The sequence below is a fragment of the Magnolia sinica genome, chromosome 8 (genome assembly GCF_029962835.1).
Source record: "Magnolia sinica isolate HGM2019 chromosome 8, MsV1, whole genome shotgun sequence".
NCBI lineage: Eukaryota > Viridiplantae > Streptophyta > Magnoliopsida > Magnoliales > Magnoliaceae > Magnolia > Magnolia sinica.
The window spans coordinates 36888253-36906799 of NC_080580.1; the positions used below are offsets into that span (position 1 = coordinate 36888253).

General features: G+C 40.2%; 1 protein-coding gene across 3 annotated transcripts in view; it reads right to left on the minus strand.

Annotated features, from left to right (window-relative positions):
* Positions 1-15712, minus strand: part of LOC131253247 (E3 ubiquitin-protein ligase UPL4) — a 35859-nt gene extending 20147 nt beyond the window's left edge. The window contains exons 1-7 of one of the 3 annotated variants that reach the window (XM_058254177.1): positions 15584-15699; positions 14672-14740; positions 13373-14052; positions 13181-13291; positions 12446-12562; positions 12098-12256; positions 11839-12000 (exon numbers count right to left, since the gene is read on the minus strand). In XM_058254177.1, coding sequence (XP_058110160.1) covers positions 11839-12000; positions 12098-12256; positions 12446-12562; positions 13181-13291; positions 13373-14017 — 1194 coding nt within the window. In that variant the 5' untranslated portion in view covers positions 14018-14052; positions 14672-14740; positions 15584-15699. Of the gene's footprint in view, positions 1-11838; positions 12001-12097; positions 12257-12445; positions 12563-13180; positions 13292-13372; positions 14053-14664; positions 14741-15583 lie in introns of all 3 variants that reach the window. The other 2 variants (XM_058254175.1, XM_058254176.1) reach the window with 2 other exon arrangements.
* Between the last annotated feature and the right edge of the window lie 2835 nt (positions 15713-18547).

The window sequence follows — 18547 nt, forward strand, 5'->3', positions numbered from 1 at the left end:
TGGACCACGACACTACCTTAAACATGTTCAAAATTATAAATGAATGCATATTTAGAATATTTACAATTTTCCGCATTTTTTGGACATTTTTTTGAATTTTTTTTAGCAAAAAAAAAAAAACAACTGATTCAGGGTTGTATCGGTCGTTATGCCCCCCGTATCGACCGTTATGCTGATTCATCGTATCCGGTGGCACCGTTATGCCCACCGTTACCACAATGGGACACCTTGCTTTCAAAAGATTACTCAGTTACCTTCCTAACAACTCAAGACAATATGATTTCAACATCAATTAAGACATGGCCAAGATACAATCGGGTACAATGTGCAGAAGCTTAGTTTTTGGTCCGCTTCCTCTGCGGCCATGCTCTCTCTATTTTTTTTCTTTTTGCCTTCTAATATTAGTTTCGTGACTTTTCAAAATAAAAAAAAACAACTCAAGACAATATGATTTCAACATCAATTAAGACATGGCCAAGACATGATTGGGTACAATGTGCAGAAGGAATTAAGAGAGGTTGATTGGTCACCCCTTGAGGATCCCATAGGGTGGGCTAAGCGTGTAACTTTAGTGAGCTTCCCAGCATTGAGTTTGGTTGCAAGGGTTTGAAAGTTCTAGAGTTTCTAGATTTTAGTAATTTCCAACTTTAAGTTTAGTTTGGTTTTCCTAATTTGTATGGTACTTGGGGACTAAGGTTAAAAGGTTTAGATGGGGGTCTCTATTCGAAAAGGCAAATAAGGTCAATTTGAGGTGTTTTTAGGGTTGTTTTGGTTTTCCTAATGCGTATGGAACTTGGTGATTGTGGTTAAAAGGTTTAGATAGGGGTCTCTATTGGAAAAGGTAAATAAGGTCATTCCAAGTGTTTTAAAGGGTCGTGATTGGATAATTTTAGCTTTTGTAGGATAATTTATTATTATTATTTTGAAACAATATCATTTCAAAAGCATTTATCTATTTTAATGGTAATGAACAAGAAACTTTGTTTTCCTTTCCTCTTTTTTTTCTTGTCCGGGAATAATTTCTACACATGGTAAGCATGTCATTCTCAATCCAATTGGTGTGATGATATTCAAATTGGATGGTATGATGCCATCCAATGCCTTGAAGCAAGATCCGAACTTGCAATTGTAGCCATTCTCTTATTTAAATTTGAGCTTCATATTACATATGCATCTATGATTGTGATCATGGGCTAATTGTGACCATCCAATGACCTAGTGTACATGGCTACATCAATTAGGTTTTAGAGCAAGTTCTGATGCCAAGGGGAGAACATGTGCTAGTCGAAATGGCAATTGTAAATAGAAGCCACTTTGATCGGCTGAGACAATATAACTAAGAAGATGGATGCTAGAAAACATGGAAACGAACTCCAATAAAGAAAGGGTTAATCCCAATCATTTGTACAGTTTCAGAGTTCTTCATGCCATCATTCCTCAACTTTCTCATGGATGACTAGGCTCCTATTAGAACAAGTTGTGGAACACATGGTTCATCTAATTGATAAGATGCATAACATATTTTCAAGGTAACGAAATTTTATTAAAAAGAAGACCAAAGAGAATTTCCAAGGCAAAATACAATAGCTAAAGCCTAGACAAAGAAGAAAAACCATAACCATCGAGGGCCTTTAACCAAGAGGCCCAATCTAATACATCTAGCTTTGCCCTTATAAAGACCTCCAACATTGTTCCACTTATGTTCCAAAAACACCGACTATTATTCTCCCCCAAACGGCCCAAAATGACTACCAACAAGAATAGTCGCCAAACCACCCTTTCTCTTTCCCAACCCCACCCCCATGCCATGCAAGGAAGAGGCAATCAATGGACCCCCAACATCACCCACAACCACTTTAAATAAATCAAAGAATCTCCCTCAGACCCCTTGAGCAAAGGAATGGTGAAAAAATAAATAATTTACCGACTCCAGCATGCACATCACACAAAAAATGGGAATCACCATTAACCTTTTTTGAAGATTGCCCATTGTAATAACCCTATTCTTGCCCACCGACCAAGCAAATGTTGCTACCTTAAGAGGGATGCCCATAGAACTAGACGTGAGATGTGTGACATCTTCTCTCTCCTAACAATGGTCTTCGAAGCAACCTGTAGAAGGAGAGGATAGAGAACCGGCCTGACTTGTCCTTTTTTCTATACCATCATATTCCTCTCACCCAAAGAAGGATAGTGGTAATGAAGATGCTCCAAGAGTCGAATGAATTCATCCGCTTCCCCAATCATCAAATTCCTTTGACATGGAGGAGACCAAACAACTGCATTACCAGAGATGGAAAAGCAGTGAGCGATTGGGGGTATTCGCTTCTGGAGATATCCTTGCTAACCTCAAAAACTCAGCCGGGAGCATTCTCTCTCTTATCCACACATCCTCCCAAAACCAAATCCTCTTCCCATAATGTGAAGCATATCCCCTCCTTAAACTTATACATCAATTTAGAAATCACCTTCCACGGGCATTAAGACCTACATAATGATGAAATCCTTCACCGAGAATCACTCTTCCTGAACACCATACTTGTTAGCATCACCTCTCTTCACAAATTCCCTTTTTCATGCCAAACTTCCGCAACCACTTACCTAACAATGCAAGATTCATCAGCTCCAACTTCCTTATACCTTCTCTCCTTTCCCCATAAGGCTTGCACACTGCTTCCTATCTCAATGGATGAAACTTATGATTCTCTTCAGCTTCTTGCCATAAAAAACATCCCGCCTCAACCTCTCCAACCTATCCAAGATAGACATCAGGCACCTACATAGCGACATGAATAAAACGGAAAATTCGTCATAGCTGCTTTTATCAACATCAGTTTGCCGTCCAAAAAGACCTTGACAATTTCCTTTCTACCCTTTCAATTACCTTATCACACATATGCCTAACGGGTTTGCCAATACACAAAGGAAGCCTGAGATACGACAAATGAACAGACCTCGCACAACACCCAAACACCTCCGCCAACCTCATCACCTCTAACTTGGAGATGCAAACACCTAACATCCCACTTTTAAAGATATTAACTTTTAAGCCCAAGACTACTTCAAAGCATCTCACAATTTTTCCAGAGTTATCCATCATAGCTACATCTGCCCCCACAAAATGGAGTGCGAGAAATCTGAAGCTCGGCATTCTCCACCCCAAACCTCATAATGAGATCGACAGACTGACCTCCATCCACGCAACAAGGACCCGTTGTGTGAACGCGCAATAGCCCTAAGTTACGTGGATTTTATAGTTCACACATGTGGAAGCCTATAAATACACCTTCGCTCTCTCATTTGAGACATCAATAAGAAAGGAGCATCAAAGAGATTCAAAAGATATTCAAGAGTTCTTAGATCTGAGAGTTGCAGCATTCAAGTATCCCACGGTGTGCCACAGGAAGAAGGAAAGAAGAAGACGCGAGGAGCAGAAGGTTGACCTATTGCGTGGTCGAGCAATAGGAGCCCCCGATACCTTATATGCTATGCATCTTTCCAGATTCGTCAAGGATTCATCCTCTTATGCACATATCCCATGCATATTGGCATAAAGGGTTTCGAGCCTGCACAATTCTTCTGTGGTTATGACGGACGCCATATAAGCCAAGATGCTGCCAAAATTATTGTTGAAATATTTTTAATTACGCCAATTAAGTGTACTTTGTTTCAAAATCAAGGGCAATGTGAGGGATGTAATAAGAATTCAGATTAATGAAATCAAATGATAAGGATTATTCATTGATTTTCCTATTGTTATTATAAAATGTGGATTTTTCAATTTTCAAACCATGTTTCTGGTCGAAACAAAATGGAAACTCTGCTGGAGATCAAACCCACAAACTATGGTTTGTTTGACTGGCTTCTTATCTTTAGAAACGTTGAGCCGATGCATCGTCACTATTGGTTCTAGGTCGGGCATTTTTGTGCATGTCTAGGTAAACACATTTTTATTCTTTTTCAACAATTCAATGTACTGGTCTACCTCCTATTCTGGCAAGCTGACGATTATATATGTATTTCGAGATTCATCCTCTATTCCCAGATTTATTTCTCATAATTCATCGACGGTCGCCTGTCCTCCGTCTTCTATCTGTATTGGTGTTGTTTTAGGGTGCTTCACCTCTTCCTTGTTACTTTTACCTGTCTCTAGGCTTATTTCCTCGCTAACTGTTCGGAACGCATAAGTCATATTCACTTGTGTGCATGTAGGGGATGCCCCCAACCCCCGAAATTTTTCCTATTTACTTTGCTATCATTTTCGTATATAAAAGGGCATGTGGTTCACTATAAGATCAAGCAAAGGTCTCTGAACAGACTCTGGCGACCATCAATGATCAGATTGCTTATCTCGAGGCCCAGAAGAGACCATTGCTCAGGATCTTGGAACATGCAGGCTACGGGAGAAAGTGCGTTCTTGACTAAAATGAGTTTGTATAGAGGGACTTTTTCCAAAGAGAGAAGGTCCGATACTGTTGCTGTTGAATTGGAGCCCGCAGAAAAGCTTGAAGACGGGGTGGTTGCGAGGAAAGCAAAGAAAATAATAGTAAGAGAAGAATAAAATAAGATAGTTATATCTAAAAGGGGAAGCCACAAAGAATGAAAATTTAAAATTATACATGTTGCTGGAGCCAAGAATGAAGGACCGATAAGTCAATGCCCTAATGGTGGTAGGGATAGTTGGTGGCTCAAGCATCACCACGGTAGGCGAGACATTAAAGGACGATTCCCTGACCACGGTACTCGAATCTAGGGTCATCGGGATCGTCACAGAGACAAGCTCCAACGAAAGATGAATCGTGCGAGCAGTTGTAGTCAAAGCAGTAGAGGATGCAACCGTGGCCTCATCCATCAAGGCATGTTCCACATTAATATCCATCACCCCAGTGGTTGCCAGAAGGACTGTCATTTCCTGATCAACCTCCACGCTATGTGGGGAAATCAATGCCACCGCCACTTTTCGCACCACCAGCATAGAGAGTTTTGCTTCGCTCAACAAGTAGACTTCCACGATCCTAGGAAGGATTTGAGGGTCAGGCGAGTGAATGTTGATCAGTGGGATAGCAGGCATTTCACGATGAAGAGGAGAGTAAATGGCACTGAAAGACATGAAGATGTTATCTACTGGCGAGTAATTGAATTCCCTATAATCAAAAGGCTCTTCTTCCATAGGAGTAGTCGCTTGGTCAGTCGAGGTGGATACATTCTGCAGCATTTCCTAACTAGTTGCAGCGACTTCGTTGCCGCATTATCTTCCTCGTGAATATTTACTTCTCCCTCATCCTCCAAGTCGTCGCCCTCAGAGGAGCTACTTTCTTCAGCAAAAATATTGCTAGAAGATAATTCTTCATCCTCGCTCCCTTTTGACGATTCCTCCTTGGCAGATTCTTCAATCGTTACTTGTTAGCCAACTTAGCCTTTATTAAAGGGGCCAGCCCTGCCCTTATGTGCCCTTACTTCTGCAGGGGTAAGAGAGATGCCTTGTTGGCTTTATTGCATTTGGGGGGAATGGGATTGTCTATGAGCGAGTCACGAGAGACGAGAAGCTCTGTCGTGCTGACCTCATCGAAGGGGATATGGCCGGACTTGGGATTATAGTTGCGGCAATCTGCTCCCCTGACCTCCTCAATTCATCCAAAGGAGTCCCATAAGCAATCCAACCTTCCAGAGTATTGGCGGGCTTTTCTTGATGAATGGGTTCTTCCAAAGAGATTTTCAGACAAACTTGCCCGAGGGCAGGAGCATTGTGAGGCCCGCATCTAGTATCCATTCTATTCCATCGGGTCCCGCGATCCTCCCGGTCGAATTCCGGCGACCCACAACCTGTAGATTGTATTTGTGATCATCCCTAAGTTCCATCCTATAAACCCGATCCGATCTGACCCGAAACTTGCGCCATTCAACCGCATCATTGCCGCGGTTCCAACACCGTATCTCGTGCTGCAATCCGATGGGTAGATCAAAAGATGTACCATTTGTAATATTTGAGCCCTCGATTTGATGTGGGACCCACTTTAGGGGTGTGCACGTTTCCCTAGGTAGCAAGGCCCATACTGGGTTTCATCATTCCTTAGGTGCCTAGCCTAACCTATTACTTAGCTTACACCTAACCTACACCCTACATAGCTAGCTATCTTGGGATTTCTCTAACCTAGGCAATCATGAGCCTCCTTCTCTAGAAAGTCATCATGACTTGCTCTAACCAAGGCCATCTTTCTCTAGAAATTTCAGCTTTTCATTGCTACATCTCCCCATTCCCTAGCAAATCTCATCATTTCCTTGCTACAGCAGCAAGCTCCTTAGACACCAAGGGATAAAGATCTATGGGTGAGATGATGTTCCAAGAGCTAGATGATGTGAGATTAGAATGAAATATAGCTGGAAATGGAGGAGAAAGGTTGGACGTTGGGTCTCTGGCAAGCGAGAGAAGATGGAGAAAATGTAGAAGAAAGAGGAGGGAAAGAGAGATGTAGCAAGGAAATGATGAGATTTGCTAGGGAATGGGGAGATGTAGCAATGAAAAGCTGAAATTTCTAAAGAAAGGTGGCCTTGGTTAGAGCAAGTCATGATGACTTTCTAGAGAAGGCTCATGATTGCCTAGGTTAGAGAAATCTCATGATAGCTAGCTATGTAGGGTGTAGGTTAGGTGTAGGCTAGGTAATAGGTTAGTTTAGGCACCTATGGAATGATGAAACCTAGGGTGGGCCTTGCTACCTAGGGAAACGTGTACACCCCTAAAGTGGGTCCCACATCAAATTGACGGCTCAAATATTACAAATGGTACATCTTTTGATCACCCATCAGATTGTCGCACGAGACGCGGCGTTGGAACCGTGGCAACGATGCGGTTGCAATGGCGCAACTTTCGGGTTGGATCGGATCAGGTTTACAGGACGGAACTTAGGGATGATCGCAAATACAATCTACAGGTCGCAGGTCGCCGGAATTCGATCGGGAGGACCGCGGGATCTGACGGAATAGAATGGATACTAGATGCGGGCCTCATAAGCATGATCTCTCTCCACTATGTAACTAATCCCTTATTCGGGCCTATAATTCTTCAATCTTGGTGGGGCCACCTAAACCGGATAAGTTACTGAATAGCAATGGTGAATAAGATAGAATTGAATCAGCAGTAAGTGGCTTGAACCGAATGATTGTAGCCTGGAAAGATGAAATAAGATCCTGTGCGCACAATCAGAAGTTGTTTCCAGATAAACACCTAGTCATAGGGGCCGATGCCATAACTCCTCATCACCCGAGTAACGACACCGCATCCTCCGAAACCATTTGATTGTAGTCGAACTGTTGTGTGAATCTAATAGGATAGTAGGGTTCGCGCCAAATTTCGCTACTTTCGATTAGCGAGAGGCTGCCGGACCTAATGCAAATAAAAAAAAATACGCTCACTTAGGGAAAGCAAATTATCATCCAGGGCATCTCTATCTTCGAGGATGTTAGAAAGCGGAACCTGGAAGAAAGTAATGGAGTATGTTTTCTTGATTTTGTCCACTACCCAGCTATAAGTTTTCTTGATCATCTTCTACCGCTAATAGTGCCAGAGGGGGAGGCAGCCCAGGCTCACATACGCCTTCTCGAGTTCGTCATAAGTCCACGAAAAGTACACGAATAACCACCTTGCGAAGTAATGCTAGGGTGCATAGGCTAAAGACGCTCTGACTGTCGGGCTCTTGTAATGAGTGGCTACATTGCCAAAGGCACAGTACAATGAGCATATGGCTCTTGCAATCAATGTTCGAAATATCTCCGATATTATCTTTATCTCCAGCTCCGCGATACCAACAACACTGGTAGCGATATTGATAATGCTGGTAGTATCAGAAATTCTAGGTATTAGCAATGTACTGCTAAGTATCGCCAATGTATCAATATCACTAATATAATCACCAATATTTTCAACTATGTAAATTCTAGGTGTCGCATGTATTGCTAATGCATCAATATCACCAATGTATCACCAATATTTTCGACTATGTAAATTCTAGGTAATGCATGTATCATAAGTGTATCGACAATATTTCAATAGTATTGCCAACGTATTGATATCATCAAAATTTTGTTTACTAGAAAAAATTTATTTCAATTTTTTTCATAGGCACATGATTGTATGTAGTGTTCAATTTGTCATTGATAATACTGATAATATCTCGATATTATTAATATCGCAATATGCACGATATTGAGACCACAATCTTTCGTTTCCTATACAATTATTGATGATTTCTTGGTGAAATATCATGTGTTGTTGATATTTTGCAATATCAATGGATACTTGGACGGAAGGTTGATGGTTAAATAGGCCAGATGGAATGGTTGGACTAATTTCTTACAACAACACATGCTTTTAAGGCCCCATTAAATGAAAACTTGTTATGTATGCATTCTTTTTGCAATTTTTTTATTTCTAACTATGCAAATATGTACATTTTAACATATCCTAAAGTTTTGCAAAAAATTCCACCATTTTTCCCATGTTTCTCCACATTTCCGATTATCAGCGATATTATCGGCAATATCGATATTGTTTCCGTATCCCTGGCCAGCGAAACTTGTAGCGATACTGATACTTCAAACACTGCTTTCAATGAGTGGCTACATCGCTCTTGCAATGATTGCCCTCTATCATCACTCATGCGACCACAAATAAGGTCGGTCTGATGGTGTCAGCCCACTTTAAGCTGGGAAGTACTACAAGACTGAGCCAGTATGTTAGAAAAGTGGTCAACTCGCTGGAAGCGCTGTATTCTACATGACCCTTGTTTTTTGCCAAAGGTCATTTAGTTCCTGTGAGTGGTTCCCCGCGAAGCTGCAAAGCAGAAAGGAGTAATACGGTTATTGAAGAGATAATGAGGAAGTAGGTGAAAGATTTGAATAGAGCAAAGAAAGATTAAAGACGCATGGTCTCTTGTAAAATGAACGAGCCAGATAAGGTGTGGGACTTTCCCGATATCGGGAAACTTTGTCATTTCTCTGAAGAGCTCGATGGCGGTTTCCAAAACTTTCTATTGACAATTGGTGAGAGAAAAGTACGTGAATTCTTTGTTCGTGGGCACATATTCGTCAAAGAAGCAACCCATTATAAGAAGACCAGCCATCTGATGGGGACATCTCGCGCACACCAGTTGATGGGGACATCACGCGCACACGCACGCCCCCTACGCATGTACGCAAGGAGGGCCCCACCATCGATCTGGATCGATGACGACGTCCGGGGAGGGCCTCCTAGTTTGAGGATTGCGTTTTGGTTCGTTGGAGTGGACTTAATAGTCATGTGAATCCCACCATGGGTTCTCATGATCGTGGCCCACTATTCTAATCCATCTACTACTTTGGGTTTTGCTTATTATTATTATTAGGAATATCATGAATGATTTATATTGCTTTGATTAGTTGTTATTTTTTATTACTTTGTCTCCAAGTACTAGGTTGTGCACATGGGGCAAGTTTTGGGGTATAGAGTTTTATTATAAATAGGCACCTCTTGTAGTCTTTTTTTCTCAATGAAGATTAATAAAATTGTTGCGTTTTTCTACTCTAAATTTCTGAGTTGTGGAGATTCAATTGGGTGCGAAACTCTCCCTTCCTCGAAGGGCTGACTACTGTGGTGCGAAGCCAGACCTATCCCGATTCGCCCCCACCTTCTTCCATCCATATTTCTCCTCCTACAATCATCTATGCTTCAAATTCATCCTTTATTGCAGCCATATTTCTCTCTACAGCAGATTTCCAAAATCTGGCCCTGCAGGAGGGCTGAAACTTCCGCGAAGCACCACGCACAACCGTGCATCGGATCGAGCTGAGATTTGGGGGTTTTGGAGTCCATCCCTGGCCGACCAGGGCCAAGGTAGCCTTTTTCTGAATAGTGGGCCCCACACACTTGCGGTCGGGATCAAACGCATGTGCGTCTAGGACATTGTTGTTGTCCACACGTGCGGTACTTCTCTGGTTCGTCTCTCCTCTCTCTTCTTTAACCCAAAATCCATAAACCTAACCCTAAATTACCCAAATCTCCAATTTTATGTCCTTTCTTCAAGCTTAGGGTTCCCCGAATTGAAATTTCGGAATCCCTTGGATTGGGGAAATTATTTTTGTGCATGTGTGGATGAATTTACCCTCTGATTCTTGTTTGGTCTATAATTTTGATTGATCCGACCCTAACATGTGTAAGCCTGGATCCGCATAAGATTCCCCTTTGATTTAGTGTTTGAAATTTTGTGTGGGATATGAAATTTTGTGAAATTGTTTCTGAACTAGTGTGATCTAAAGCTTGAAAATCTTGCACATCATACTTGAATTTCATGTCCTACATCACCATCCTGTGGAGATCCCATAACGTCATGCTCACTTCACCAAGAAGAAGATTGAAGGAGTTGGTTGTTGGGCACCAGTAGTTGAGGAAGCCATTGAAGACAATCACATCTTTGCAAAAATACTCAGATGTAACTTCGATCGCATTAGGGAGATCGATCTTGATTAGAATGTCCGAATGTTTTTTTATTATTGCCTTGGCCCACGCGTTGTAATAATTGCGGGAGAACAAGAAACCATGGGTCTGAAATTCTTCTACGCCCCATAGGGAGTCCCGAGTACAGAAGCGTTGCTGCACTCAGCATTCTCCACCCCAAACCTCATAATGAGATCAACAGATTGACCTATGGGGCATAGAAGAATAGGAAAAGCGTGAGAGGATCCCCCTACCAAATATTTCTCCAAGCCTAGAAGACACCTTTAGGGGACCCATTGACCAGTACAGAGAACTTGGCCAACCAAATACATTCATGAATCCACCCCCTCCACTTCTGCCCACATCCCAATCTCTCCAACATATATTCAAGGAATTCCCATTCCACATCGCCATACATTTTCTCAAACTTACAAATGATGCCATTTTCTCCTTCCGTATACGCAAGTCAATTCACTCATAAGCAATAAGTGCACTATCTAAAAGACCTTTTTTTAGGGGGTTGTTTTCATCTTTCCAATCATGTAGCAATTGTGAATCATCAACTGTATTATGTGAATTGATTCTGCTTTATCTATCACTATATCCCCTCCCATCACAAAAATGAATCACATTCAACCAAAAGCACATTACGTCACATACCAGGGCTCCCTATTACCAGTGGTTGTCCTACCATGCCAGGAAGTCAAACTAATCAAAATATTACTTTTTTTGTAATCACTAATATATTATAGAACAACATGGCTACATAGGTGCAAAAAACCATAAGACCATATCACTTTTTAATTACTCTAATGGTTCAGCTATTACGATAGATATTAAGCCTGAAGTGTCTTTATAGTAGCTTAACCTCTTTATTTTAAAGGATGACAATTTATTAATAAGTGGCAAAGCCAAAAGAATATAGAACAAAAAGAAAAACACCTCCAGCGCAGCGGGCACAAAGGCCAAAAACATACAACCTGAACTACCTAGAATCCTTAAATTTTGGAGACGTCGCCGCCCACTCTAAAACAAAAGATTTGGGCTTAAGGAAGACACTGTTTGGACTGCCTAACACATTCGAAACAATATGCCATTTTGTGTGTGACATTGACATGCATAAATTATTGCAAGTACCTCCCAAAAAAAAGTGTACTCATCATATAATCTTTAAATTCAGAAGACACAAGTCCACTCGTGCAAATTTAAATTCAAAGCAGGTTCAATGGCAACCAGAGCAAAAATAAATAAAAGTGTACTCATCATATCATCTTTAAATTCAGAAAACTCAAGTCGACTTGTACAAATTTAAATTCCAAAGCAGGTTCAATGGCAACTAAAGCAAACAAGATTGCAAAGCATGATTTAAGTACCTGATTGGAGTGCATTTCACTGAGATGAGAATCAGTCGTGCCATGCGATAGGTCAGAACTGGATAGGATACCCCTCATTGTTCTGCTTATGTTCAACTCAAAAAGAGTCCTAACTGCTACAAGAGATCTAGAAGCAAGTCTACCAAGCATCCCAATCAAACCCTAAAGATTAAAATAAATAAATTACACATCACAAGAAAACCGAAAGCTGCTGATAAACAAGCCAACAAGCCTAGCATGAGTTTGAGATACCCCATACCGTGTAAGTCAACTGGTTGAGGGTCATTTGACTGTCTAAGGCTATAAGTTGTGTAGATTGCTGAATTAGCCTATGCTTGCAAAGTTCGTCTAATGTCTCTGACGAACAACTCAAACACTCCACCATTCTTATCAAACATAGAGCAACAGCTTCTACAAGCTGCATTGCAAAATAGAAAGCCAAACCATTTGGAACAAACGGAAGAAAACACAACTAAATATCAGCCAACCAAAAAGGAAAATTTGAAACTGGAACCAAATAATTCATGGAAGCGAAAATTTGAAACTGGAACCAAATAATTCATGAAAGCAAAAAGGCATAACAATGAAAAATTGCAAAGTTGTGAACCTTTCGGTCCTCATAGTGGAGAAGATTGCACAAAATGGGAACAGCTTCCATTACAAGTGCAGAACAATCAGACGGAAGCTTCTTGCATACATTTGCAACAATGGAAACTGCAACTCTCTGAGGTCAGATAAACAGAAATCAGTGTCTATTGCTTGGGAAGTTGAAAAAAGGAATCATACACATGTTTTACTACTTGTGTCTCCTTACCAAAAATAAAAAAACCAACTACAAATTGTCAGGCCTTTCACACATGAAGGTTAAATGTACACTATTGGAAAGTTCTTTTTGAGGGCCCATTCTCTTCTTATAGAAGCAAGTGGCAAGTGGCCAAACCTTTTTTTAAGAATTGGGCCCAACCTGATTTTTATGCATGACCATCTTAAGTGGGACCTAACTCGTCCACTCAGATGCCCCACACACAGAGCGCAAGTATGCTGCACATAATGGTGTGTTTTATGCATGACCATCTTAAGTGGGACCTAACTCGTCCACTCAGATGCCCCACACACAGAGCGCAAGTATGCTGCACATAATGGTGTGACTGGAGAGCTGTGCGTGTGAGGCTAGCAAACTTCAACGACAATAATTATCAAGAACCCATCAATCTCCTGTACTACGAGTCTGAGCAAGCATTAAGTTCAACCATGGTTAAAATTTGTTATGCAACTACTTGACAAGTAAATGGAGAACATATTAAAAAAGTAAAATAACAAAAAAGAAGAGAAACCTTCTCACCTGAATGCTCGTCGAGAAGAAGTCGATATAACTTAAAACTGCCATAATAGCCCCAGCTTTTAAGCATGTGACTGGATGATCACGAGAAATCTTTTCCAAGGCTTGTAAACTCTACAGGACGAGAAAGAAAAGACATTAATATATTGATTACCTCCAAAGAAGCTTATAATCGATCTGAACGTAATGACAGACCTGCTCTGCTACATCCAAGTATTCAATAACCATTAATCGTTCACAAAGAGCAGGAACTGCATTGTATCGAACAAGAAACCCAGACGATCTTGGAAACACATCATAGAGGTAACTCAGAGCCCTGATGGCCAAAAGCATTATATCTGGACTGCTCTCATGTTTTGCCAACCTAACAAGATTAGGAATGAACGATGGCAAAGGCAAATTGGCAAGTGGATAGTCATCCATGCATAAGGATAAGATGTCACAGAGCTCTGTGAGAGCAGCAAGCTGGGCACAAGGTCCAGCTTCGGCATCTAAGTTCGGCAAAATCTTCTTTAGTTTCACTTCATTTTCTTTGGAATTTCGACGTTGGAACTCTCGATAAATACTTCTCCTATGATCGGTATCCTCCATTCCATCAGAATCACAAGACCCATATGCAGAATCCTTCTCCACTTCGCCTTCTGATCGGCCTGAAACAGAAGCAGAAGACGAGGACTCCATATCACAATCTGCAGCTTCTGAAACTGGATTTATCGAAGCGGGTGGGGTCTGAGGCGATGAGCTCGAAGAACCGGGCTGGTACTCTGAAAGACTGCAGGCACGCTTATCAGCGGGCAATTGCTCCACCATCTCAGCTCGTTTCCGACCTCGATTTTCCATGTAAATAAGCTATTACCGCTGCAACTTGAAACAATCTGTCAAAAAAATTTGGAATCAGAAACTGCTTAAGTCCTCAAATCATTTAGTGTTACTGATTGAAATTACCAAACTTCAACACGAGCACTATCTAACAAACTAAAAATATATAGAAAAGAGAGAAGAAGGATGGGAAGAATCGTTGCAATGAGAAAAGGGTCAGGTATCAACATATTTCTAAATTCTTTAAGTTCCCAATCAAACTCAATCACGTCATCCTAAGGGAAATGCCTACAGTTTCCAATCTCCTAAACTTCCAATCAAATAAATCTAAATCGACAATTCAAAAAAAAAAAAAAAATGTGGAGTAAATTATAAACTATAATACAAATTAGAATAACAGAAATAGTGGTGAAAAGTAGAAGAAGAAAGCCGAAACAGAAATTTCTGAAGTTATCCAGGTCTAAATCAGAACAACCCAACACTATCCTCTAATACAGGAAGAAATTTATATCATTTCCAATTTCACCAAAATAATTCAATCAAATCAACCAGAATTGAAACATGGAACAAACAGCATCCATGATCAGAGCACAGCAGGACTCAATTGACTAGAAATAAAATGCAGAAGAAGTACCAAATTATAATGTAGAAAAGAAAAAGAAAACAACCACAAACTGAAAGTTCTAAAGTTGTCAAGACCCCCAACAGCATAACCAAACTCAGAGATCCAACCATGGACGAAACCTGCAACAATTCCAGTATGTCATAAATCACAATCAGATCAACTGGGCCACAAAAATGCAATCAAAAATCCAAACACTTGAGGATAAAATTACAAAGTAAAATACAAACACCATGGCATAGACTGTAAAACGAGAAAAATAATACTAATAGCGACAAGAAAGATATAAAAACCCCTAGCATTCTGAATATATTCCATCAGATTACTCAAAGCCCATCACCTCACCCACAATGAAATTCATATCGATTTCTAATTGTCACTTAGAGTAGTATCAAATCTACCCCAACAGACAGCCCAATAAAACTTCAATCGGAAAAAACCCAGCAAAATAAAAACAATAAAACAAGACAAGAAAAACAACAATATAGACCTAAACTATGGTAAAAAGAAAGAAAGAAGAAAAAAATGAGAAATTTATTAAAATTTCCTATCATTCTGAATATCTCCATCAGAATAATCAAACTCCATCACCTCACCCACAACGAAACTCATAACGATTTCCTTAATTTCCATCGAATCAAATCAACCCCAAGAAAAACAAAACTTCAATCCGGATGGAAAAAAAAATAAAGAAAAGAAAAGAAAAACAAATCTGCAATTTGTTATAACACGGCCGTTTGGATGCCTGTAACTTCTGTAAAATATAAGAAAGTAACAAGTGAATTTTTTTACAGTTCGTGTTTGGGGAGAAATTTTACAGGTAACAAAGTATCAACCTGTAACTTTCAATCAGATAAGATTGCAATAAATATAACAGGGAAATTAGGTGTTTTTCAAGTCACAGGTTACTTTGTTAAATTTGGGAGAGGGAAGTGGAAAAGCAGCTGGATTGATAGTGCACCTACCTGCTCTGACCGACGTCTCCTTCTCTCTCTCACCGTCTCCTTCTCTCTCTGCTCCAGCAAGGTAAACCCTAGCCCACCCTCGTTTTCCTTTTCTTTTTTTTTCTTTTTTTCTTCGTCTTAATCGACTTTTTTTCCTTTGCGACAGTGCGGACGGGCGCTGTTCGCCGAGGGGGCGGTTTCGGATCCCTGGCTGCGGGGCCCACCGTGATGTACTTTCCTTACATCCACACCGTCCATCCATATTGAAAGCTCGTTTTAGGTTTAACGTAGAAAATGAAGCTGATCCAAGTCACAGGTGAGCCACATCACATGAAATAATCTTAAGTAAATCCCTGCCATTAAAAACTTAATAGGGTTCACTGGAATATTTATTTACCATCCAACTTGTTGAGAAGGCAAAAAAGACTTTGATGAGAAGACCACACGGATATCATCTTGATCCAAAAATTTCGTGGCCCACGGCAAGTTTTAAATAGTCAACTATTACTATTTCCTGTAATATGGTCCCCCTGATATTCAGATCTCTTTATTTTTTGGATCCTATTCTAAAATGGGATGGGGATTGCGTCCTGGTCCAAAGCCATGAACGAGCAGTTTTGTTTGTGGGCCCATCGATATGTATCATTTTATCCACATTGTTCATCCTCTCTGTCATGTCATATTATGTTAAGATATGTAGTTAAGTGGAACACACCAAATAATAAACTTAGGTTACATTAAATGCAAGAGTCACATGCGGTATAGTTTGCTTTAGCATTGGATCTGCTTTATTTCCGGGCTCATATGTTAAATTGATCAAAGAAAAAAAAGGGATGAACGGCATAGACAAATAAATACATTATGATGGGCCCACCCACAAAATTGGCTATTTGTGGCTAGAGACAGGTGAGGGTAGGACGTAATCCGTGTCCTCTTAATTGAGCTCTTAACACGAATGAACAATGTGGATGTGAGGAAAATAAATCATAATGGACTTCACAATCTAAGATCCCACCCACCTCAATGGATCCACTCTAGTTTGCCAATAACTAGATCACTATTGGTTGGTGCTTTGTGGGCCCCACCATGTTGCATGTGTTTTATCCATACCATCCATCCATTTTTTTTATATTATTTTAGGGCTCGATCACAAAATGAGGAAACTAAGGTAAATCTCAATCTTACGTGGACCACACCATAGAAAAATAGTAATGATCGAATGTTCATGATTAAAAACTTTAAAGGGCTCCCTGTAATGTTTATTTGACGTCCTACCTAATGATTAGGTCCTAAAGATCTAGATGAAGGGAGAAACAAATATTAGTTTGATTTTAAACTCATGGCTCCTAAGAAGTTTTTAACTTACACATAAGTGGGCCTACTTTTACATGTTTTTTAATATGATGGCCCACTTTTAAGACTCACCTAATGATTAGTTTAGCATAAGAATTAGTTCAACTATTCATTTAGATAAGCTCAATAAAATTACATACTTTCGTTCAAGCTTTTCTATGTGTCAAATTAATTTTTAAACAATTTTATACTCTAAACTCAAGTTAAAGTAAATATATAACATCTTACCTGTAACTAACTTATAGGTTATCCAACATATAAACTAAGTTACATGTAAGTAAGTTACAGCTTATACCCAAACATGATTACCTACAAGTAGGTTACTTGTAACTTTCAACTTGAAAACTTATATGCATCAGGGGCCATTTAGATGCCTACAACTTTTGTAAATTGTAATAAAGTTACAGTTGACTTTCTTACCATTTGTGTTTGGGGGAGAAATGTTATAGGTAACAAAGTCTCAACCTGTAATTTTCTATCAAGTAAGATTGGAAGAAATATAACGAGGGAATTAGGTGTTTTTCAAGTCACATGTTACTTTGTTACAGAAAAAAGCTATTCATTTCGAAGTTGGGAGAGGGAGGTGGAAACACAGCTGCATTAAAAGTACACCTACTTACTCTAACCCAACATCTCTCTCTCTCTCTCTCTCTCTCTCTCTCTCTCTCTCTCTCTCTCTCTCTCTATTATGGCAAGGTAAGCCCTACCCCTTATTTGTTTTCCTTTTTTCTTTGTTCTTTTTTCATCTTCATCATTTTTCCTTTTGCATCAGTGTGAAACGAGCACTGTTTGGTTAGGGGCAATTTCAGTCCCTAGTTGCGGGACCCACTGTGATGTACTTTCCTTAGATCCACACCATCCATCCGTATTGAAAGTTCATTTTCGGATATGATCCAAAAAAATGAAATTGATCCAAATCTTAAGTGGGCCACACCACAAGAAACAATCCTACCATTAAAAACTTCATGGGGTCCACTGGAATATTTATTTTCCATCCAACCTATTGATAAGGTAACAAAGGATTGAATGAAGAGACCACACAAATACCATCTTGATTAAAAAAATTCTGTGGCCCACAAGAAGTTTTAATGGTCAATTACTAATGCTTGCAATATTTTGGTCTACCTGAAATTTAGATCTTATTTTTTGGATCATGTCCTAAAATGAACTTTCAACACGAATGAACGATGTGGATGTGAGGAAACTACATCATAATGGGCTCCACGATTTGGGATCCCACACACCTCGATGGATCTACTCCAGTTTGGCTAATGACGTTAGCAAATAGCTAGATCGCTACTAGTTGGTGCTTTGTGGGCCCCACCATGTTGCATGTGTTTTATCCATACTGTTCATCCATTTTTTCAAATCATTTTAGGGCTTGATCCCAAAATGAGGAAACTGAGGCAGATCTCAATCTTAGGTAAGGGTGTACATTGAGTCGAGCTGGCCTCAGCTCGACTCGGCTCAGCCACTAGCTGCCCTCAACTCGAACTCGGCTCGACTCAGTCCTCGAGCCTGACTGGCCATCTTAGATCAGTTTGGTCAACAGCTCGGGCCGAGTTCAAGCCAAGTTCACCATTGAGGCATTTTCACAAACTCCTGGACTGCACCTTCAAAATCTCACTATAT